The sequence below is a fragment of the Cyprinus carpio genome, chromosome A21, assembly GCF_018340385.1.
Source record: "Cyprinus carpio isolate SPL01 chromosome A21, ASM1834038v1, whole genome shotgun sequence".
Classification (NCBI taxonomy): domain Eukaryota; kingdom Metazoa; phylum Chordata; class Actinopteri; order Cypriniformes; family Cyprinidae; genus Cyprinus; species Cyprinus carpio.
This window is the reverse complement of record NC_056592.1, coordinates 10,074,579-10,098,542: the sequence shown is the minus strand read 5'-3', so window position 1 is coordinate 10,098,542 and position 23,964 is coordinate 10,074,579. Positions and strand designations below refer to the sequence as shown.

Below are 23,964 nucleotides of genomic sequence, written 5' to 3'. Positions count from 1 at the left end.
AGCTTTGGTTTGGTAATCGTCCTAGTAAGTTGCTTGGCTAGGACAGCGTAAGCCAGGAAAATGAATGTAAATGCAATCACATGGCAGTTTAAAAATACTTCGCTAATGAGCAGCAGATGAGTGGCTCCCGTCATTCTTCATGTCGTCCTTCTGCAACTCAATTAGGATCTTTTACACATTTAAATTACTTGATGTTAAAAAAAGTTATATATATACATTTTCTATAATGTTTATGACTTGTGTACTGTGTTTTTATTTTTTTCTTTTTGTTTTTTTTTGTTGATTTGTTTGTTGGTTAGTGGGTGTTTGTTGTGTTTTGTTTGAGCGGTGATCTTATAGTGTAGAGTTAATTTTATTTTATTTTTTCTGGTTTGTTTGTTGGAGGTTATGGGGTGGCTCTTCAAAGCGGCTACAACATTGAACAGGTAAGGCTGCATTAAATAATTGCAACTCTTCTGCACTATTTGGACCTGAATTTTGCCTCGAATCATGAGGTTACTTTGGTTCATTAGTTCGTTTATTTATTTATATAGCACCTTACAGGCTACACAGTAGCTCCAAAGTAGTGTACATTACAATAGAAAGCAAAAGAACAGCAAGACAAAACACAAAAATATCCATATACTAATGTACTAAAATGCCAGAGAGTACAAATATGATTTTAAAAAGTCCTTAAAAACATTAAGAGTTATGGAAAATCTAACATCAGATGGCAGATTATTCCACAGTCTTGGGCCAGCGATAGAGAAAGCACAATCACCCTTCAATTTAAGACTTGCTCTGCAAATTGTTTTAAGAAACTTGATGATCTCAGCATTACACCTGAAATAAACTCAGCTAAGTTCAACCTTACACTTCTCAATATAGCAGATGATAACAGACAAAAAAAGTTGCATATAGTTACAGTGGAGACACAATAAAATTCTTGTAATTTCAGATTTTAACTTATAATTATAAGGAAAAAAAAAAAAATTAAAATAAAAAAAAAATAAAAAAAAAAAAAAAAAAAAAATTAAAATAAAAAAAAAAAAAAAAAAAAAATAAATTAAAAATTAAAAAAAAAAAAACAAAATAATACAATAAATTAAAAAAAAAAAAAATAAAATAAAATGTTAATTAAAAAAAAAAATTTTAAATTATAAAAGTTGCATGTAGTTACAGTGGAGACGGTGTTAATTTTATTTTATCTGATTAAACTCTTTTTATTTATTTCTAAACTTTTTTTTTTATTTATTTTCAATTTTTTTTTATTTTTTTTTTTACGTTTTAGTTTTTTTGTTTATGATGTAGTGCTGAAATTAATATAATTTAAGTGAAATAAAAATAAATTAAGGCTAAATAGAACTATTAATAATAATAATAATAATAATAATAATAATAATAATAATAACAACGAATGACAGAATAACAAATTAACACAAACTAAAATTAAAATGAAAACTGAAAATATATCTTGTATTATATAATATGTGTAATGGTGTATATAAATAATACTAAAATAATGCTGGTTGATGGAGGGACGTAATTTAGTGACCAGAATATCAAAGATGCATTGCAACAAGATAATTTCAACTCAGAACACCATAGCAACTTCCTGGCCATGGTGAAAATCTAGTTATATACTGTAGTTGTGTAAAAGAGGAATGGATTCTGGAAGATTTATTTCCTCACTCCCTATAAACCTTTGCTTTGGCAGATGATGTACTTGGGCTCTGGCTTGTGCTGCGTGGGAGCTCTGGCGGGTCTGTCCACCCAGTCCACGGCCCGTCTCGGTAACGCCCTGGGCATGATCGGAGTAGCCGGTGGCATTGCCGCAACTTTCGGAGCACTAAAACCTTCCCCTGAGCTCATGGCACAGATGAGTGCGGCCATGGCGGTGGGTGGCACTGCTGGTGAGTTCTGTCTGCGTGCATTTCTTCTTTAATCAGTGGCCTTTGAATCTCGAAGTGTGTGAATGTAAATGGCAAATGAACTTGTTATTTCCCCGCAAAGCCAGGTAATGGTCATCAGGTCGTGTGAGTCACACAGCACGGTATCACGCTTTGAAGCCAGTCATGTCTAATCTAAATTGCTAATTATTCCTGGAAACCTGCTGGAATGTAGTTTAAACCGTCCCGACCAGCCCCAGCTCAAACCAGAAGTCTGCTTGATTCCAGATGCTTCCACCCTGAGGTCTCAGCCTGCCCCAAACATGCCCCCTACACACTCTTTCCCCCAACCTGCACTCCAGATTCACCTCAACACACACACACACACACACACACACACACACACACACACACCTTCTTTAAAAACAACGACACAAACAAACAAACAAAAACACACACACACACACACACACACACCGCTTCATCGGATGTGTTCGCAGGTTTGGCCATCGCCAAGAAGATCCAGATCTCGGACCTGCCGCAGCTGGTCGCCGCTTTCCACAGTCTGGTGGGTTTGGCGGCCGTGCTCACCTGCGTGGCAGAGTACATGGTGGAATATCCCCACTTTGCAACCGACCCTGCGGCCAACCTCACCAAGATCGTGGCCTACCTGGGGACCTACATCGGTGGAGTCACCTTCAGCGGATCTCTGGTGGCTTATGGCAAACTTCAAGGTCCTGCTTGTTTGGTTATATAATAACAACTAAATGGATAGTTCACCCGAAAGTGATAATTCTGTCATAATTCAGTTTGACTTTTTTTTTCTGTGGAATACATAAGAAGATATTTTGAAGAACAGTTTATGTTCGCAAAATGAATGTCAGGGAGTTCAAACAACTATGTTGTTTTGTGCATACAATGAAAGTCACTGTGGTCCAGAGACATTTACTGCAAACTGAACTGCTCCTAGATACTAAAACACACAGGATCATGTGCTGATCACATGTAAAAGAGCACAGTGCCACGCTTCACTCTGAAATATGCAACGCTTACATTAAATTAATTCAATGAGAGGCTTTTCGATCTGATATTGTGATTCAGTTTTATTTGTATTAATCGTGAAGCCCTATTAGAAATCCCCATGTTGTGGGTCCAGGTCCTCCTTGTCTGGTGCAGCTTTGTTTGTTAACTCACCGGCCCACCGGTACCACACATGCCTCATGTTTAAAGCTTGGCCAGGCGGAACCTCTCAGAATTTGGCATTAATTAGTCTCTCCGCCCCCTAGTCATTTTCCACTTGTCCCTCAAAGCTGGAACGCATTATCTTCAGGAGCTTTCCCATTCCTCAACCACTACAACTGCTCTGAAGCCTGCAGGCCTGCACTGATAAAACAGATTAGAAGTCTCATTTTTATCCTTGTGAGTTTTTCTTTCAGCCTAAAAAGGGGGCCGGTGTAGAGTACTGTACATAATTACCCAATCCAGCAGTATTGCTAACTTGTTACGCAGCTGATGCTAAAGAGTTATTGATTCAGCTCCTACTGAGTTTTTCCTGTGCACACATACTTGTCTTGGGCTGATGATATGTCTCGTATATATTATAATAGTTTACAGAGCGCTTTAGAAGATGGTTAAAGAGTGAATTTAATGTTGTTTAAGCAAGATTCATGTAATGTTTTTTTTTGCAAGGATGATTCTAACACTAATTTTATTTCACTCATCATGTTCCCAAACAGCACATGTTGTCGTGTGTGGAAATGGAATTTTTGTTTTTGTGTTGTTATTCTAATTCGTCTTCTTCGTATTTCTGGTGTACTCAGCTCCCCTTATGCTTCCTGGTCGTCATGCGCTGAACGCCTCCCTCATGGCAGCCAGTGTGGGTGGCATGATCCCCTACATGCTCGATCCCAGCTATACCACTGGCCTGACCTGCCTGGGCTCCGTGTCTGCACTCTCTGCCGTCATGGTAAGGGATTCACACAGGCTTTCAAAATTGTATTTATTAAACATTTTTGGCCAGGTTATCTATTATTAATTTCTTAAGTCTTGCTGGGTGGTTCAGATGCTTTTTGCATTTTTTTTTTTTTTTTTGGTAGGGTTATTTTACTTTTTTATTGTGGTTGTTTTTTTGTTTTTTTTTGGTTAATGACTTGGTAGCTGATGGCTCACATAATTTAATTTTTATGGCCAGGTTATCTTTTATAAATTTCTTAAGTCTTGCTGGGTGGTTCAGAAGCTTTTTTTTTTTCCTTTTGGTAGGATTAATTTACTTTTTTATTGTGGTTGTTTTTTGGTTTTTTTTGGTTAATGACTTGGTAGCTGATGGCTCACATAATATTTTAATTTAAATAAAATGTTAATTTAAAATTAGCATCATTTGAGATATTGGCCAAAATGTTTAATTTTAAAACTAATCAAAACTAATCAGTAATAATCAATAATAGTAATAAAAATTTTTAAGTATGTATGGCTTAAAGTCCTTTTTTTGCACTTTTCTGTGAAATTATGCAGATAAATTATAATGGGGAAGAAAACATGCTTTTGCATTTTTCTAGTCTCTTGTATGTATGTCTGTATATTTGTTTAAATATACAGTTTAGTCATTAAAGTCCGTGTGAACCAGAAGTACCTGCCGACTTTATTTCAGTGAAGTGACGTATTTCCAGCTGAAAAGGAATATTGAGTAGAGGGCGTGGTTTATTTTTGCGCTTCTCCTCATCTCTCACTCATAGCAACCTAACGGTTGGAGGGGTGTGTTTTTAAGGATGTTCTGCCCAAGCCATCAAACTGACGTCATCAGAGAAGGAAGTAAATGTTCAGATTTTGATTAAAGATTACCAAGACAAACAATTTTTTTTTTCAGCGGATTAACTTGCACGGTTTAATTGTTTACATCAAGAATAGCAATGTGCGCTAGTAAAGTAAAACGGTTTGCACAGTACTTATTCTAAATTCATTAAACTCGTTAATTTCATTTTGTTGTGATTTATTATTTGTATTGTTAGTTGGTTGAGCCTTTGTCTAAAGACAATTTTCTACCTCATTGGGGATAGACAATAAAGCTTTTAAAGTTTGAAACAACAGAAAATGTGCACCATCCGTTGACCAGACTAGATTTGGAAGTGATGCATGAAAGAATTCTGTAAATCAGCATATTAAAATGTCCAAATATGACATGCTCCATCAGCCAATATATTGGCCTGCCACTATCTTAAGTAGGGACAGTTGTTTATAAAATTGCACATTCGGTTAAGTATTCCACTTAGTTTTGATATGAGGATGTAAAGATTAAAATTTTGACTGAGGTCAGAATTTGATAAGATTGTGTGCAACTACAACACATACAAATTCTGTTCAGCGTTTCAGAACTAACATAGGTACACCCTGCAGCTGGTGAAACCTAAATCCCTTTGCTTTTAGATTTATTTATTTATTTTATATAATCCATAAGAGCACACCACCATATGATGACAGATAGAAGTAAACCACAATCATGAAATTTGGAGGGAACGCTTCCGGAGTCTTAGTAAACATTGGCGTCATGAAGCTTACGTCATTTGTCAATAATCAGGAAGCTGACATTTTTATACTGCTCCTTTTACCTCCATAAAGATAAACAATCACCTGCAGTATGGTGTCTGGCTCTTTTTACACAGATTATTCTTCACGGTTCCGTGTTTTTGCTTATTCGAAGGTATTTTTTTACATGATGTGTGGTAGCTGGCTTTGTTTAGGCCTTTTCCCTGAGGAAGGTACATTGTTTAATAATACAGGGATGATATCATGGACGTGTGAAACGAATACTGTGTTTTGACAAACACCTCATGCCTTAATTGAAGCCCATTGCAACCAAATCTGTGTGAAATATGTTGCTCTGGCTTGCACTAGATCGCATTTCATTTTATAAAAACGAACCTTGTGTACAATGCTCATACCTCAGGCTTGTGATTTTTCTTTTGTTGGACTTTCTTTTTGTTTAAAAGATGGAATCGAGTTACTGTTGTGCTTTGCTCACTTGTCATCACCGTAACCTTTGATCTCCACCCTTTTTTCTCTCTCTGACCCTCTTTCTAACCCTGCTTTTCATTTTCTTTGTAGGGCCTGACCCTGACAGCCGCCATCGGAGGGGCTGACATGCCCGTGGTGATCACAGTGCTAAACAGCTATTCCGGCTGGGCCCTGTGCGCTGAAGGCTTCCTGCTCAATAACAACTTGTTGACCATTGTAGGGGCTCTCATTGGCTCTTCTGGAGCCATCCTCTCCTACATCATGTGTGTGGTAAGTTCACAGTCTCAAAGTTCACTCCATGATTTTGTTCCCACCTATTTTAATAACAGATTCTGAATGGTGAATGGTGGTCTAAACATTGTGGGTGTTATTAGTCTTAAAAATTGACAATGGCAATGTTTTCTCCAGCCCACAACCTTTAAAAGTTATTTCAAATATTATGCATTTTATATGAATCTTTACATGTGCATTAATATGCATTAAATTTAAATATATATTATTTGACATTTATGTAAGTTTATATATAAATGTACTATAACAGTTTTTGAAATTGCTTTTATTTGATCACCAATATATCAAAAACATTAATATTGTGAATTAGAATTAGTGCTTTTTAACTCTAGTATATAATTTATATCTAAATATTGTCATTATTTTTAGCTCAGATTAGAAACCAGATGTTCTCAAAGTAGAAAACCTGATGACAACTTGTATTTCAGATTTATGCAAAATAACTAGATTTTCGGTTGTTTCTAATAGTAATGTTTTGGTTTGCATTTCAGTTATGGCTTTAAATTAAGCAAATACTTAGTTTTGATCAGTGGATCATTTCATGTCACAGACCGTTATCAAAACTGTAAAATATCATGTTAAATCATTTGTGCATAACCTTATTAATATTAGATTGCAGAACATATGTGTGCAAGTCTAAAAATCTTGATCTCAAAGACTGGATGTTCCTGTTAATGGCTTGTACCCCAGTGGGACTTGGGAATTCAAGACCACGTTTTTTTTTTTTTTTTTTTTTACATGTACCCGCTTTTATTCTTCCTTCACATGCAAATTCCACTTTAAGGATAGAAAATCAGGAATGCTTCTTAATATCCTGTTAATAATTGCTAAATGTCATATTGACAAACATTTTCTTAACACAATCTTGTTTTATTCCATTGTGAGGCATCCTTATTTCCAATCTCTGGGTGTTTTTTCCTCATTAGGCCATGAACCGCTCACTGGCAAACGTCATTCTGGGTGGCTACGGCACGTCATCCACCGGCACGGGCAAGCCCATGGAGATCACAGGCACCCACACTGAGGTCAACGTGGATCAGTCAGTGGAGATGATCAAGGAGGCTCAGAATATCATCATCGTTCCAGGTAATGGGGACCTTTTGTAGCCTTGCACATCTGAAACTCTTTGGTTTAAACTAGATCTGGAGCGTACCTTCAGCGACTTCAAACAATCCTTTGTTATGTCTGTTAAAGCATCCTCGCTTCACCCCCATTACATCACTGGTAATTTTCTGACCCCTCCTGTGCGGGACTAACCCCCCAGAGTGCACCCTGAGGCCTGCCGGGGCTTGTTCTGAGGTGGTCTTGAATTCTCTCTCGTTATTTTGAAGCCCTAGACACATTCGTGTGCACTTTTTATCTGTCTGTTTGGGCTTGACTCCTCTTCGGTGTGTTTTTTTTTTTTTTTTTTTTGTGGGATGGGGCAGTTGGCCTCTCGTGGCATTGTTCGTGTGAGGCGAGCTGTGAAGGGTGGTGTTAGTTTTATCTCTTCTGGCAGGGTCATGCCATGTTTCTTTTGCCCAGATACAGCTGACTGATTGAGCAGGATGTCAGACGAACATTAACTGTGTTTACCTTCAATACAAGTTCAGTTGGCAAATATTTTAGTTGGAGTTGGATATTTTTTTGGGGCTGGTTCCTTAAAACCATCTTAGCATGGGTCTCCGTTATGGCCTCCAGCAACGGCAGCAACTCTCACGCTGCTTTGTTCTCCGCAACGCACTGTTTTATAGTTGCGTTTTATGGTCCGATAGCAGGTCGAGAAGATCAAGACCTTGAAGGCGACAGGTCAGTGGAAAAGATGAGCGATTAGATGTGGGAATATGAACAGAAAGAAAAGAACAAACGATAATAAACAGCGCAGTCCAGAGTAAACAAGGCTACAGGGCCAAGCACAACAGAGACGGCCCTTTTATTTAAAACAAATGGTCGTCCAACAGGCTCTGAGGCATGCAGATTTTTCCCTCTTGTCCGTTGCCTGTTCAGCCACTGCCAAAATGAGAAAGCCCTTTGTTCACTGACACAGGCCTGACCATCATGAGCACCGTGGTCTGTTGGTATGAGCTACAAAGGGATGTGAGAACTTTTTACACCAAATGGTAACATAACAGTCGGTAGGTTCAAACCCTTATTCCCCATCACTGTAGTCCCCCAAGTCACTGTAGGGACCAACAAAAAGGATTTTTTTTTTTGTATTTTTTTGTGGTGTTTTGTTTCTATACTGTATATTCTTTAATTTTTGTGTTTTCTCTTTTTCTTGTTTTGTGTGTGTTTTGTTTTTCATTTTTATTAAATTTGTATTTTTCATTTGGGCCAGTAGTTCAGATTTTGAATAAATGTTGATTTCTTAAAGTGAGTAAGAAAAATAAAGTAATCATTTATTTTTGTTGTTGTTATTTTTATAAATCTATCTGGCTAGCTAGATAAGGTTAACTTGATGTTTACTGCAGAATTCTCAACAATGAAACATGAATAGAGCAAAGATGATTTGTTTATGGTTGGTAGACTCTTTAGATTCTCGCGGTGGTGGGATTTAGGATCGGTCCATCCTTTTTGTCGAGCCCTTCACTGCTAAGTAACACATAATTGAACCCACTTCAGTTTTCCCCTCTCGTTTGCTGCTAAATCCGTCCATCAACCTCCATTGCGTTGTCTGTCCTTTTTAGTATATTTTGAATGGGGTTCCCTTGACTGCTCAGTCTTTACACTGAGTAAGCAATGGCCTTGTTTCCATTTCCACATTTTCGTATAATTTAAGTAGTCATAGTTAGTTTAGTTGATTGACAGCTGTGAAAACAGTTAAGACTTTTGTTTAAGCTTGGAGTTTGCCAACCATGGCTGTTTTCCTAAGGAGAAATGCCTTAAAAAAAAAAAAGGAGCGAGGAGGGTTAGCCGGCATGCACCGTGACGTGCTTGTTTAAAAAGAAGCATTTGAAAGTGGTTGTGACCCTATCAGAAGATGTCAGCAGTCAGTGAGGCTTAGTTTAAACTGACTGACGTGAGAAATTTTTATTCTTACTGTAAGTGCTAAATTGATTATTGGTGACGTATCGATAAGTCTTTCTGTCTTTGTTGCACAGTGCTCTTTCTGATCCCAGTTCAGCTAATTCTGCACTGCTTTCAAACTACACCAAGGGTATAAAAATAAACATTTCTGTGAAATATTATTACAAATTCTAGCACCGACTTTAGATTAAAGATGTATTTCAACATGAAGCAATTTTTTCCTCTTTTTTTTTGTTTGTCTGGAATCCTGCGGGTCATTCAGGTTTTAATTATTTCATCTGTGAACTACAAATGAGTGGGAGCAGGTCTCTTGTTTGCTTTACTCTCAAAACAGATTTTTCCTTTTGTTTATAAGTTGGGATTATTTATTATGGTAAAATCAATTCACATGACACATTGAAAAAAAGGCGAGGTATGATTAGTAAAAATCTAAAAATGATGTGTCAGGATCATGCAGAGTTCATTCGAGTTTTCCAATGGGAGTTTCCTAGGCTTCATATTTAAGTAGCGGCTGATTTTTGCATGTCTGTTTAGGTGTGTTCCTCTTTTAAATGCTGTGTCTCTTATTTCAGGTTATGGTCTGTGTGCAGCAAAAGCTCAGTATCCTATTGCTGATCTTGTCAAGTCACTGTCTGAGCAGGGCAAGAAAGTCAGGTAAGAAACATCTACAGTCGTTTTCAAATCTTTGCTGTTGACCTGTTATTCAACACCTTTATAAAGCCACGTGTGCACCACAAGATCCATGATACCAGGAGAAAGCTATCCTTTAACATTTCCCATTCATCTCAGTGGCGGATGCAGGACACCCCATATTAGTAAACGACGTCCTATGAATTATTGAACTGGATGACACTTGGAATCTCCCCTTTCTTTTCCTAAATCCTCACTCTCACAGTCTTTTTTTTATTTCACAGAGGTGCTTTATTTTCTCTCCTATGCTCCACTTCTCTAATTATATTATATAGCCTAACTATTTATCTGTCAAAATTGTAATGGATTTCATCCATCCAAATAATAATTATAGTAATAACAGTTGGTGGTATTATTTTATTTTTTATTCAGCCTTTGATAAAACAGACTCTGAACAGACTCGTGTTTATTAAAAGTCAAGCCAAAATGTCAAACATTTTCTCTTGTAGTTTAGTCTGTGTAGGTTTTGGTCTCTCTGAGGGGGTCTGAGTCTTGTCAGTACTACTGGGTGAGTGTTTGAACTCACTAGTTGCAGGTCAGTCTGGTGATCCTCTGAATGGCAGCCTTCTCTCTGCATGTCGGACTCCTCCATTTCAAAGAGTGCTTTTGAATATCATCATTCAGTTGCTCTATTGTCTGGGGCTTTTGTTGCCTCTCCAGTGTACATGTAATGCCCTGTGATCTGAGAGCGCAGTGTACCTCAGGCCTCCAGTGCTGTGAAAGAGCCGGTGATGAGCAGAGCGACAGGTGCAGGCTACGCAATACTTTCCACAGTCCCGGTGACGCCTCTCAGGTTGCAGGGCGTGGAAAGACTGTGTGCTTGACCCTAGAGATGATTTAACAACCGTGCGCTTTCAGTATTTGTCATATTGATGAAAAGAACATGTAACACAATGTAAAAGTTTCTAATGTTTGTTTTGTGCTGTGGATGGTGGCAGTTTTTTTTTTTTTTTTTTTTTTACAATGGGACAGTGAAGAAGTGACGGGAGATGATAAGAAGAAAAAGAGGTGGGATGGGGGACTGACCCAAAACCAGATTTGAACTTGGGTCACCCACACATAAGTAGTACCTTAGTGGTCTATAATATCTGGTCCAAGCATGCCATTAGCTTTCCCTTTGTTTTCAATGGTAGTTCGTCTAGTCCCAAATTTAAGAGCGTGGTTAAAACAAACAAACAAACAAACAAAAAACTAAAATTAAAATTTGCTATTTATGTACATTTTATATATATTTTAAACTATTTAATATTTAAATGTTTTTTTTTTTTTTTTAAAATGTGTAATTATTTTAAAATGTATATTTTGTATGTGTATATAATTATCATATATTATTATTACTATTTGTATTTTATTATTTTATTAAAGGCCAAACGAGAGACATTGGCAGTCCTTTGTAAAACTGCATCTGATTTGAATGTGCTCTTCACAAGGCTACAGCTGATCACTGTGGCTCCACTGTGGTCAGCAAATTGGTCACAAAGTGGCCAGCCATGCGTGCTTTGTTCAAAACCACATTGCCGTTGATGGAGATTGTTGCATGCTGCATCAGATTATCATTAACTGCCACTCTCTTGTGAGCTTCAGTGTCATTTCCCATAATGCAACTTGTGGGGTAAACAACAAAAGTCAATTGTCAATTTATTTCATTCAGTTGCCACCTTGTCAGATCTGTCGCATAAGCTAGATTCCTGTTTTCTCTCTCTCTCTACAGCTGCGGGCACTGTGTGATTGTGGAGGAGAGATGCAGACCGGAAGCTTGTGTAATTTTCGTTTATTCTTTTGATCTGAGAGCCCAGCAGCTGCTGCCAATTAGAGCAGTTGCAGTTGATTAGAAGAGGAGATGGGTGGCCAAAGAGTGGACAGATTAGCTAGCGCACCCGCCGATCTCCCCCTCGTTCTTTTCGGGATAATTGGCTAGGGGTGTCACCCTGTCAAGAGGACTGTAGGTAGAACTGACACTGTGTAAACTCTCCTTATCATTCCTATTAAGTTTCTGTCTGTCTGTCTGGCCATAACGATGCTTCAAGGGTAGAGTTGGAAAGATTTGGTTAATTGAAAGGAGTCGCAGGTTTGGGCAGGAAAGCAGTCTGAATCTCCTCTGGGCTGGAAGGTTGTGTGCGGTTATTTTCAGAGTGTGTGTTTGTTCAGCGTGGTGAAATGCAGTGCGATGGTAATGGGAATAGCAGAACAGTCAGGGTGGTTGGATGGTAGAACCGGGCTTGGGCTCATTGTCCAACCAGACTGTTTTGCGCATGCAGCTGCAGCTTATGTAAGCCAGCGTCAGAGTTGATTGACAAACCCCATGTCTCGAAAATTTCAAGGCCTTTCCACTAAAGTATATTTCTTTTTAGTTGATTATTGAACATGTTTTTGTCTCATTTCCTATTTGACAAATGAGTTTGCGTCAAGGAAACTGATGAACAGATGTCGGATTTGATGGAAAGCAACTGCAAGCATGATGTGATTTTTTTTTTTTTCCTTTTTTTTTCAGCTAGTAGATACTTGCTAATGTAATGGTCATCTTTTGAAAGTCTGCTTTTTCAGTAACTGTTTGGTAGGTTTTCTCCAAGGCAGTGCGGCCTTAAAAAATGGATGAGAAAATAATTGACAATAGAAGTGTAAAATAAAACAAATATGAAATCAAATAGTGTATTGATCTCAAATATGTTGCACAAATTGTTTTGAATGCTCTTGAAATGGACTAATTATAAAGTAAACAACTCTGACATGTTAATTCGAACAACACCGCTTAGCTCAGGTAAATTGGTTAAAGGCGCACAACTATGCTTGCGATCCTTATAATTGTGAATGTTTTCTGAGAATTTGCCTGATTCTACCCTTTTAGTGCTTTAAAGTAGTCTGTGGCTGTTTTTAATTATAATTGAATTATATATATATATATATATATATATATATATATATATATATATAATTTTCTGAGCCCCTCTCTTTAGTTAATGTACTTGACTGAATGCTCTGATAGTGAAATCTGTGTGGTTGTTACTCTCTTGAGGTTTTAAATTGTTTTATTACTGTACCTGTCCTGTGCAAAGCAGTTTGGATAAAGTTCCTACTATTTCTTTTTAGAAATAAAACTTATTAGTTTTGGTTACTTTTTGGTAGTGGGAGTTAAATTGCAGTTCCCTGTGCCTTTTAAATCTGAAAACAGTGTAAACCTCAAATAAAAATGGAACACAAAATTATGTTGGTTAAAAAAAGGCAGGCATATCGCTTTCTGTGTCTCTTCTAAGCCTGTTGGCTGTGATCTTCTGTTTTTACAGTGAAGTCGTAAAGCTGCCCACATACCCTGGGGATCCACTCGTCTTCCTCAAGCCATTTCCCCTGAGCCCATGCACTTTACTACCGCTGGCATTAAAAAGATACCTTCAGCCGCTGCTTATTTCCTTCTCTCTTTTAACCTCTTACAAACACCCTAACCCCTACCCCAAAGCACTTCTACTTAACCATGTTCAAAGACTCCTGCTCGTATGTATGGAGAGTCGTCCTGCACAACCAGAAAGTGTTCTATTTGGATGCCATATGTATATAAGGCAATCTAAGAGGTCACTGATCTGTATTGTGTGTGTGTGTTGCTTTTTTTTGTTGAGATTTGTATTTCAGGACCAGAAACCCTGGTGGCTGGTGGTCGTATGCCAGGCCAACTGAACGTTCTGCTGGCTGAAGCTGGTGTGCCATATGATGTTGTGCTGGAGATGGATGAGATCAATCATGACTTCCCTGGTATGATATCCATTTTTGGTGTTTTTTGGTGTCATTTGTGTGATATAAAATCCATAACTGTGCTTTCCATTATTGTTTTTCAGAGACTGACCTGGTTTTGGTAATTGGAGCTAATGACACAGTCAACTCAGCCGCCCAGGAGGACCCCAACTCCATCATTGCTGGCATGCCTGTTTTGGAGGTCTGGAAGTCCAAGCAGGTGAGCATCTTATAAGTTGTTAATGCCTTGCAACTTTTAAATATAAATTATAGTCTTATAAAAATAACTTTTTTTTTTGGTAGCTGATTTCACATGATATACACAACTGTTCAAAAATGTGGGGTTTAAAGAAATGTATTCAGCAAGGGCACATGCAGTTGTTCAAAGAAATGTGTAATTTGATAAAAGATTTCTGTTTCCAGTAGGCATTAAAAATCTTACAGACCTCAAACATTTACACGGTACTGTACATGACATACTTTATACTCCATATGTATCAGGCTTTACTTTTATGGCCTAGCTGGAATAAAAGATAGCAAGAACTGGCCTCAAGCATTGTAATATAGACCATCCCTCATTCTCCCACCCAGATCGATATGAAAATCTCCATCCCATCCCCACAGCTGGTTCCCTCTGTAACCACGCTTCAGTCCAGGTGTATCTCCAGAAAGACTCCAGCTCACGCTGCTTTCATTAGCGCTGACTTGCTCGTTCTGGAATGATGACATTTCAGAGCATCCGACCAATACTTTCCCTAAAATGTGGGGCTGGTGTGCCTCACCACATGACAGGCCCACTGCGGCCAGACCTTCTCTAGGGAAATCACTCAGAGTACTGGGGCTTGACGTTTGTGAATGTGCAAACACATTGTCCTTCTCCAAAGGGTTTTTTGAGTGTATAAAGCTTTGAACCAACGCAAATAGGGATATTTGTAACAACTTGGAAGTGTAGCCAATTCTTAACAAGGGAACTCGAGCAATTTAGAATGTAGTGACGCTCTTGATGACATGATAGTGCGGCAGAATCTGAAGTTTCCCTGTCGATTGTCTCCTTTGGTTTCGTTATCCTCAATCTCGTGCAACATCCACCCTCTTGATTGCTCCCAGCCATGTTAAAGACCTTCATGTGTAACCTCATTCCCAAATGAAACCAGCTGCCCTATGAATAATTTAACAAAAGGATGTTGTCCTGTCCTGGGGGATGCTGAGCCTGGTTAAAGTGGTCACGTGACTCTTTGAGAAGAGGGGATGGGTGTGTCTGAACGCCATCCTGATCACCTGGCTGGCATTAAACATCTGCAGGGCTTTTGAGGGACAGATGATGATATTAAAAGGATCCGCCTGCTGATTTTGAAGTCTCAAGTTCAGGGTCATTTCGTTCCAAATATCTTTCAGTGTATTGAATAACACTAAAGCTAGACCAGCGGCAAGGGCTCTCCTCTCTGGTTTTACTTATTCAATTACCAAGTGTTCCTCCTTCCCAAACAGATGCTCCCAATCAAAGCGCTGCTCTCGACGATTTTCCCAGAAACTGCTCAGCCTAAAAACTGGTGTTCAGGACACTAATGACTCTTAATTTTGTAAATGGCAGATACTTAAATAACCATTACATGTTGGAAGCATGAGCTGTTTTTGCACCCTCTTGTACGAATCCTAAAACCGTTCTCCACCACTTCACATGCAGGTGCATGCAGTGTCTTTACAAGAATAATGTTGAAGAGTTTGTATAAGATGGCTTAACTCAATGGAAAAATCCATTGATAATCTAAGGGCAACGTACAGGATTTTATTTAGTTTTAAATTTCCAACTTATTCCATGAAGTACCTTTGTTGCTGGATAAAACAAAATGCATCAACCTCTGCTTTCATCCCTTCAGGTCATCGTGATGAAAAGATCTCTGGGAGTTGGCTACGCTGCTGTGGACAACCCTATCTTCTACAAACCAAACACATCCATGCTTTTGGGAGATGCCAAGAAAACTTGTGATGCTCTGTCTGCCAAGGTCCGGGAGGGCTAGAGAGGAAACAGAAGATCTGACCTTGCTTTGCATCAGATGAGTCACGGAAAAGAGAAGATCGAACAAACCCAATAAACCCTTAGATATAAATTAGCTCTAATAGGAACAAGCTCTTAATGACACACTCTATGCCCATTTCGTTTTTGCTGTAGATATAGGTAGTTTATTCAGTATTTCCAGAACTTTTGTTTTACTTTTCATTAAATGTTTTTCTTTTTGTCCCCGATTCAAATCAAGTTAAAAGGAAAAAAAGCATTACAGCATCACATTAAGTAGCATTAATAAAGCAAGCTAACCAGTTGTCATCTGGTTTTGTATGTATTATAGATCAGGTTTTATATAGCACAGCAATCTGTTTAAAAAAAAAATAATTTTGATAGTGTAAGCATACGTATGACTAATTTGTTTGAAAGCCATAAACAACTCTAAACTGTATGCTTTTTTCACCTTTTTCTTGCTTCATTGTTTATTTGCCGTGTGCATTAAGTGAACAGCTGGTGGTATATGGTGTTGTTCCAAGTGAGGAATCAACTTTTTTCAGATGCAGCTTCAGAGGACCATATCCAAACAATGCAAATTTTCTCTTAATAGCATGAAGCTTTGAAGGGTTGCTGGTGAGATGAAGTCCTAGCTAATATCACTGATGATTTACAAACAGAATCCCAAAAACCTGTGGCTCCTCCATAAAATGATTTGTATTCCCCAACCACTGTTGATTCAAGTGAATGTCACCATAGCGGTGAGGTTAGTATGAGTAGTCACTGTATATCTGCCCTGTTGTCCTTCCTAATTTGCTCCCAGCAGTAATCCTCCACAGTATTTTACAGAGATTTGAACACATGTATTATACTTAACCACCGGGACCTAATGGAGTATATCCTATGAGATACAGGAACCAAGACTGACCATTACAACAATCCTACCTCTCCACAGTTTCAATTCGACCAAAACAATCCCTCACCTCCCCAATCACACACTCCTCTGCTAATGTCAGGGCTGTATGGGGCGCATGTAGATTGTTCCTTGATGTAGATTTTGTGGATGCAGGAAGGTGGTACACCATTCTTTGCCATTTAGATGCTTCATCGGATTCAGGAATGTTTTAATATGTGAAAAAGAAGTCAGTTGTAATCAATTGCTGCATGGGTAAGAAAGTATTTATCGAACATCGTTCGGTTTAATACAGGGTTTTGCATTCCCTCCCACTCCTTCAGGATGTTTTTGTATAGACAGGTTCTTGCATAGAAACGATGCTTTGAAAATTCTGCTTTGCTGCAATACATGGGAGGGAAGAGGGAGAGTCTTCAAATGTTTCATTGTGCCATGGTGATGAATTAATGTCATACTGTGAAATGTTTTTTCTTTCTCCACTGTATCACAGAGCATCCCTCTTAATAAACATCCTGATAAGAGAACGATGGCACGAACGGTCATTCATTTCTCAATATCGCATGCCTTCAGTGTTGCGGGCACCACAATGCCTAGATTGGGCTGTTGAAGAACCACTTGCTTCTTCTGATGAGGGAATATCTGTGCACAAATGACAGTGATTACCCATTGTCAGTTTTTCCTCATTTATGTCTGGAGTTAAGGGTGGAGATGTTTCCTCTTATCTCAAGTCCATGTGGGTTCTTTCACCTTTGCAACAAGTGGCACTCAGACATGATGGTATCTTCACGCACCTTCTCCCAGTTTCTCTTAAGAGGTGAGGGATTGATGGCAAAGTGCTTCAAAGAGTTATAAAAAGGTCCAAACAAGTCCAACAAATGTCATGGTATGGGACATTTGTGAAGTAGTGGGGGAAAACACATTCCAGCCATTACTAGTTCATTTGTTTTGGTTCTCCATGTCTGGTCCGTTTGTTAGTTCTCTTAATTCCAGTCATTTCAGTGTTCTGGAGGGTCTTGTAGATGTTTGTGGTCCCGCTAATGAGTGTGCCTGATGCTCATTCTTTGTAACTGTCCTGAAAGCAGATAAAATGGGCCATCCGTGACTGTATCATTACCCTACGAGTTATCTCCAATGCTGAAAGTGCTTAAAAACACCAGATGAAATATGATTGGAACTAGCTAGGCGCACTGTGTTCCTTCACCACAAATGTGACAATTACTGTGTGGTTTGACTCAGGATTTTTTCCATGGTGGACTGTTTTACTAAATCTACATTCTTGGAGATCATCACTGATGCTCCTTTGCATTGATATTTCTATTGCAGATAGAGCCTAATCCAGTTCCATCGGCTTAAGTGCGTTCACACTTTGTGCTCTATGCCCTCACATTTAATCCTCACTGGAAATGTCTTTGCGAATGCGTTTCTGCATTCACATGCACATGCAGTTTGCTGACCTGCATGTTTGTAGAGCCAGTAGACATTTGACAGAAAACAGCTGAATTCAAAGAACACCAAAGCTTTGCAGTTTGCAGTGTTTGAGTAATTTTGATTCCTCGACAAATATTTGGTGCAATAACTATATGAACGGAATCAATGGGTTCTGGAAATATTCATGCAGTGTGAACATTTGCATGCTAAAATCTAACATACTTTTCATTCAACTGGCTTTCGTTCATATGCATGCAGATGTAGGAGAGCGAAAACATTTGAAGATGTTTTGCATCTCGTTATAAATTCACAGGTTACAGTTCACCAAACTTGAACATGAAGCGGTGTGACCAATAGAAGTTTGTTATGTCACGCCGTGACCTTGTAGCTTTATTGAAAGAACATGAATTTAAAACCGCAGCATAAGTGGAGTATATTGTATGTTTTAACATTTTGGATTTATTATTTGTGTTGAATTTATGCTGCAGACATCATATAACGACCATTGCAGTGTCCGAGCAAATTGTTACATGCTCAGTCTTGTGTGATCACGGCTTTATGGTTACATTTTCCAGCACAACAGTGATTCTAAAGCTATATTGTAGATTGCAATGCAAATCTACAATAAATAAATATTGTAATTCAAATCTACAGTACACTATTAAATAATAATAGTTGAATCATTTTATGGAACAGAAAATGAACTGAATGTTGTAGGATTTTAGACCTTTTTTAAACAAAAATGTTATGATGTAAAATTAATATAAATTTTTTTTATTCTATGCAATCAAGCAAGTAAATGCGACACTGATCATGTGAATTTCTTTGAACAAAATTCAATGCTCTTCCACTGAAGCTCAATATGCTCTTTGGATCATTCTGAAATTATACTGAATAAATATACTTTATTACCTATTCTGCTTTTCCATACAAATTGCTGTGCAGTTGCTGAAGTGATCTACATGGTTTTTAGTGGATTGTGATAGCTAGGATATTCCATGTGGTGGTTGCTGGGTTATTTACTGATCAATACTATATAAGTCTAACGTATTTATTTGCAGACTAAAAATAAAAAAAATTAACAGCCCATCTCTACAAGCTACATAATTTTGGGGTATCATTCATGTCCTGTGCAATACTTGTTCCTAACATTAACCTAAAATACGAGCAGTAGAAAATAGTGAAGCTTGGAAATCACAGCTAAAAAGTTTCATGCCTGCACAGAATCTCTTTGTTTGTATGGTGGCATCTTATCTTAATCCCCAAAGGAAACTGTAGCTGCAGATAAAAGTGATGTCTAACCGTTGATCATCTCTCTATATGTTTTGAATCATACCCACCTGTTCCACCTGTTTGGCTCTTTTAACAGTTTAAGTACACAGAGCACCAGATGCAGAGCATGCATGACCCTTTCATCATCCGGCTGGCTGATTTAAAACACAGTGGACGGCTGTGCACAAACAGTATCTCCAAATGTCCTCTAAGCTGCAGCACAGATGCTCTTAAAAGCAAATCCAACCCATTTCACTCTTAAAATAAAGATAAATGTTGACAAAGCACAACCCTCCGTGTACCATATCCTCGCTATTAGGCCTGACATTTAAGAAACACAAACAGTTCAAGTGTCCTTTTAAGATACTTTTATTGTCTAAATTCCCTGAATGTGAAGCTTTGGTTAAAATGGAGCATGGATTTAGAGTTTTTTTTTAAGCTTTTGAGGTTTTGCAGAGGAGTTCTGGCCTGCTGTACAGAGGGAGATTTTAGTAAACAGCAGACAGGATTTGGCAGCGCTGTTATCAGCAATAGGGTGTATGTGAGATTGTATACTAGAAGTGGAGAGGATATTGCATGTTACTATGTGTGTTCTTCACTGTGCTGTCTGATAGCAAGTCGTCGCTTAATAGCAGACTGTTTTATTAATATAAACGTTTTGTAGTACATGTATAACATGCAAAGGTGCCATGAGGACATTCTCTCTGAGTCAACCCTCTTCAGTGGTACTGTTGAATTTCATGCTTGAGGCTATGTTGAAGATCTAGGAGTCTAAGTGTAATTTAAACCTGAAAATGACTGAATGTTTTAGGATTTTGGACTGTAAAGTTAGTGAAATATTCAGCACTCTTTTTAGGCCACTTTTACTTTGAACAAAAGGTCAGATGTTGTTCCACTGAAGCTCAAGATGCTCTTTGGATCATTTTCAAATTATGCAGGGTCACATGATCATCAGCGTGAACTTGTGGAGTTCATGCAGTCATTAAAGCAAAAGGATGACAAATCAAATATTTTCAGAGAATTGGTACTTTCTGAGATTCATGTTAATTTTACACTAAATTTGTTACGCAGATAATATCTGTAATTATGAATTAATTTAGTAGAATGAAATGTAGAATAGTTTTATTTTGTATTTTATTTTGTTGTTTTTTCTAGTCTTTTATTTTTTTTAAGGAGGCATTTTTTTTTTGGTGGATGATGAAATAATTAAATATTACAATTTATAATAAATGTTATTAATTTTAATATATTTTAAAAAGTAATTTATTCTTGTGATGGCAAAGGTGAATTTTCAGCAATCACTCCAGTCTTCAGTGTCATAGGATCCTTTCGAAATCATTCTAATATGCTGAAAACAGTTGTGCTGTTGAATCCCTGATACATTTTTGTCATGATTCATTGAGGAATGGAAAGGTCATAAGAACGGAATTTATTTTTTACTATCATTGAATGAATGAATCCTTAAATACATAAAATTTTCAACTAAATAAACAAATGCATTTCTTAAAAAAAAAATCGTATTGACAGCCAGCTTTTGAACGGTAGTGTGTATACACAAAATATATATATATAGATAGATAGATAGATAGATAGATAGATATAGGCCTAGCTGTGTTTATGATGGCTAAGTATAGTCAGTCATGGAGATATTCACAGCTGCAGTGTTTTTTCATTTGTAAAGTTTGGATCAGGACTGTAATGTCCAGGCTGCAAATCTCCTGGTCTTTAAAGGGAGTCTGTGCAGCATTAGCCACGGACAAAATATTTACACCAGTAGGGTTAAGGTTGTTTTAAACTTGGAGCCAAATTGTGATGTTAGTACAGAGATCATCCCTGACTGACCTTCACACAAACCTCAGACACGTCTATGCCATGTTACCATAAATTATTTTAACATTAAGAATAGCATGATAATGTCACTGCATTTACTATTTTACATATTTGTGAGAACAGACATGTGGTTATATTGAGTCTTCGCCAGCAGGCAGTGCTGTTTCTGAGCTGTATTGTTTGAATCACTCCTCAGATGACTGTTACATTGACAGTAGCTTTTAACTCTATACACACTTTTGCTCTATTAACAATAATAGCAGATCAAAACAGAAACTAAATTTTGAGTTTTGATACCTGAGTGGCATACAGAGATGTATAGATTTGTGATATACCTGTTAAAAATAGGTCTTAGACCAGCCTAGAATGGGTCTCCCAGGCTGGTCTAGAAGGTGTTTTTAGAGGGATCTTGGGAAATTTTAAACTGGCCAGGCTAGACCAGCGTTATATAGCACTTTGTGCAATACAGTAATACACATGAAAATAGCAATAATGTAAACTTTTTTCAATTAACTTCACAAAATTCAAATTCTGATTTAAAGCCATTTCTAAAAAGACAGCATCTTTGATTCACCTCAAGTCAGTTCAGTGTTAGTTTAGATAAGTTGATTTTTTTTTTTCAGCAGGTATAAAATTGTTTTTATTGCAAATTACTTAAGATTTTTTGAATGAATGAATGATTCTGCCTGAGACTGTAGTAATGCATCTTTAAGATATATCTTTCTGGATAGCAGAAATATAACACTGTAAATCAAGGTATTGCAGATTTGATAGTCATTGTAGATCATAAAGAGTGGTCCTTCACATTTCTTGAGAAATAATAGACTTCCTACACTGTCTAGAATCAAAGATTAGTCAATGTCACTTAAACTGTACATGTGAAGCCTTGTTGCCATAGTGTTACCGTGTCTTTTTTATTTATTTTTTTTTACTTCAAAATCTAAATTGGATCCAGGTGAAGGTACACTGTCAATGATACAATCCAACTATGTCTGTGTTGACAGAACAAACCCACCCATCCATGTCTTTTAATAACAGTTAAACTCCTGTTTTCTTTTTCAATGTCAAGCTTGTATATATCATGATAGAAACAAATTTACATTGCAGCATGAAAACGCTTTTTTCTAAGTGTGACTGTGGAAACAAGCTGCAACTCAAAGCTATCTTTTTCTCAGTACATTGTGTTCATTTCCTCACATACACACCTGTATTTTTGGATCTATACGGTAGTGAAGAGTTGATCAACTCTGGCCAGGGTCGAGGTGTTTCAAATGGGCCATATCTAACCACACAGCTGTTTGAATCAGCTCCAGACTACATAAAACAGCTCATATGAAAAGTGTATTAAGGATTAATGGATCTTTTCAGGAATTGGCAAGCTTGTCTTATTGCCTCAAAGACTAGAGATGAACAGAAATAACAATGGTGAATCTTAGGAATGTTGTGATATTAATATTTTGTGATAGCATCTTGTTCCAGATGTGGTCAAGATAATTTTTTTTCACAGCTAAGTAGAGAATGGCTTTATGTAGAAGTGGATGTTCAAACAATGTTGTTAAGATCCCATTGTGACATGGCCATTTTTTAAGTGTGGTTTATAAATAATATAATAAATAATTTTTAAACCAAGTTCCCTTTGAGTCTCCTGAGAAAATCAATAGGTAACATCCAAATCTTTTATTATTGCATAACTTTTGACATTCGTGAATGGTATCTAGTTGCACATTGTAAGAGATGAATAATGATAGACATTCCTTGGCAATGTGGTCATTGTGAAAATCAGTTGAAATGCTGGAGTCTTGTGGTTAAAAGAGCTGTGAAGTGTTTAGCTCTCTCTAGTCATTGCCATCACTCAACACTGTCCCTCAGTAACATCTCCACAATCCTTATCTCATTCCATGACATGGCAGCCACTTTAGATTGTCAGGAGAGGTGCCTCTTATCTGGCGAGTTCAGAAGATTTCCGTGAGAATCCCTCAAGAAATGCCTGAAAAGAAGCCTTGGAATGAGTCGAAATCCCACAGGAATTATCTGCAAGAGGTATCCTGTATTTGGGAGGCCTGGAGAGCACCCTTTGTGTCTTTTCTTCAGGTATGTGTGTGTGTGTCTGTTTGAAACGGTGGATGTGAAGAGTAAAGTGGAACAGATGATGCGACCTCCATTCCATGTGTATGGCTTTGAACACAGACAACAAATACATAACTTGCTTGTTTTTCCTCCTCCTGTTACATCTGGAAAATTTATCTTAAACTGGAAGCTGGTTTTTAAGTGCTACAGGCTGGTTTAGATGTTATTATATGATTCAAGTCATTAACTGGTCTAAACTAATTTTAAGTGGTTTACACTAGTTATTATTTGGTCCAAGGTAGCCATTAGCTGGTTTTTAAGTGGTCCAACCTGGTATCTAGCTAGTCAAAGCTGCTTATTTGTTTGTCTTAAGTAGCTATTAATTGCTTTTTAAGTGGTCTGCACTAGTTATTAATTAGTCCATCCTCACCATTAGCTAACTTTTAGGTGGTTATTATTTGTTTCAAAATAGTTATTAGCTTGCCCAAGCTGTTTTTAAGTGTTGTAAACAAGTTATTACTTGGTAAAACAACCATCATGTTGCAAAAAAACAGCTTGACCACCTTAAGCTTAACCTACTAATGACCAAATTTAACCAGTTAATAACCATTTCGGACCAGCTAATAACCATCCCTAACCAGCTAATGGACAAACTGAATAAGCTAATAACCAGTTTGATCCAGCTACAGACCAAACTGGACCAGTTAATAACCAGGTATGGCCAATTAATGACCATTTTGAACAAGCAAATGGTAAAACTAAAGTTAATGACCAGTTTGACCCAACTGATGATCAAGTTAATAACCATTTTAAAATGACTAATGACCAAACTGGACCAGTTAATAAACAGCTTGGGCCAGTTATTGGAACTCACC

The 23,964-nt window shown here is 37.6% G+C and overlaps 1 protein-coding gene across 1 annotated transcript in view; it reads left to right on the top strand.

Annotated features, from left to right (window-relative positions):
- The window catches only part of LOC109086165 (NAD(P) transhydrogenase, mitochondrial-like), a 35,532-nt gene extending 18,516 nt beyond the window's left edge, over positions 1–17,016 (top strand). Inside the window, 11 exon segments of the mRNA XM_042711440.1 lie at positions 352–425; positions 1,697–1,892; positions 2,369–2,603; positions 3,675–3,834; positions 5,967–6,146; positions 7,094–7,253; positions 9,746–9,827; positions 11,906–11,910; positions 13,491–13,604; positions 13,688–13,803; positions 15,461–17,016. Coding sequence (XP_042567374.1) covers positions 352–425; positions 1,697–1,892; positions 2,369–2,603; positions 3,675–3,834; positions 5,967–6,146; positions 7,094–7,253; positions 9,746–9,827; positions 11,906–11,910; positions 13,491–13,604; positions 13,688–13,803; positions 15,461–15,601 — 1,463 coding nt within the window. The 3' untranslated portion in view covers positions 15,602–17,016.
- Positions 17,017–23,964: the final 6,948 nt, after the last annotated feature.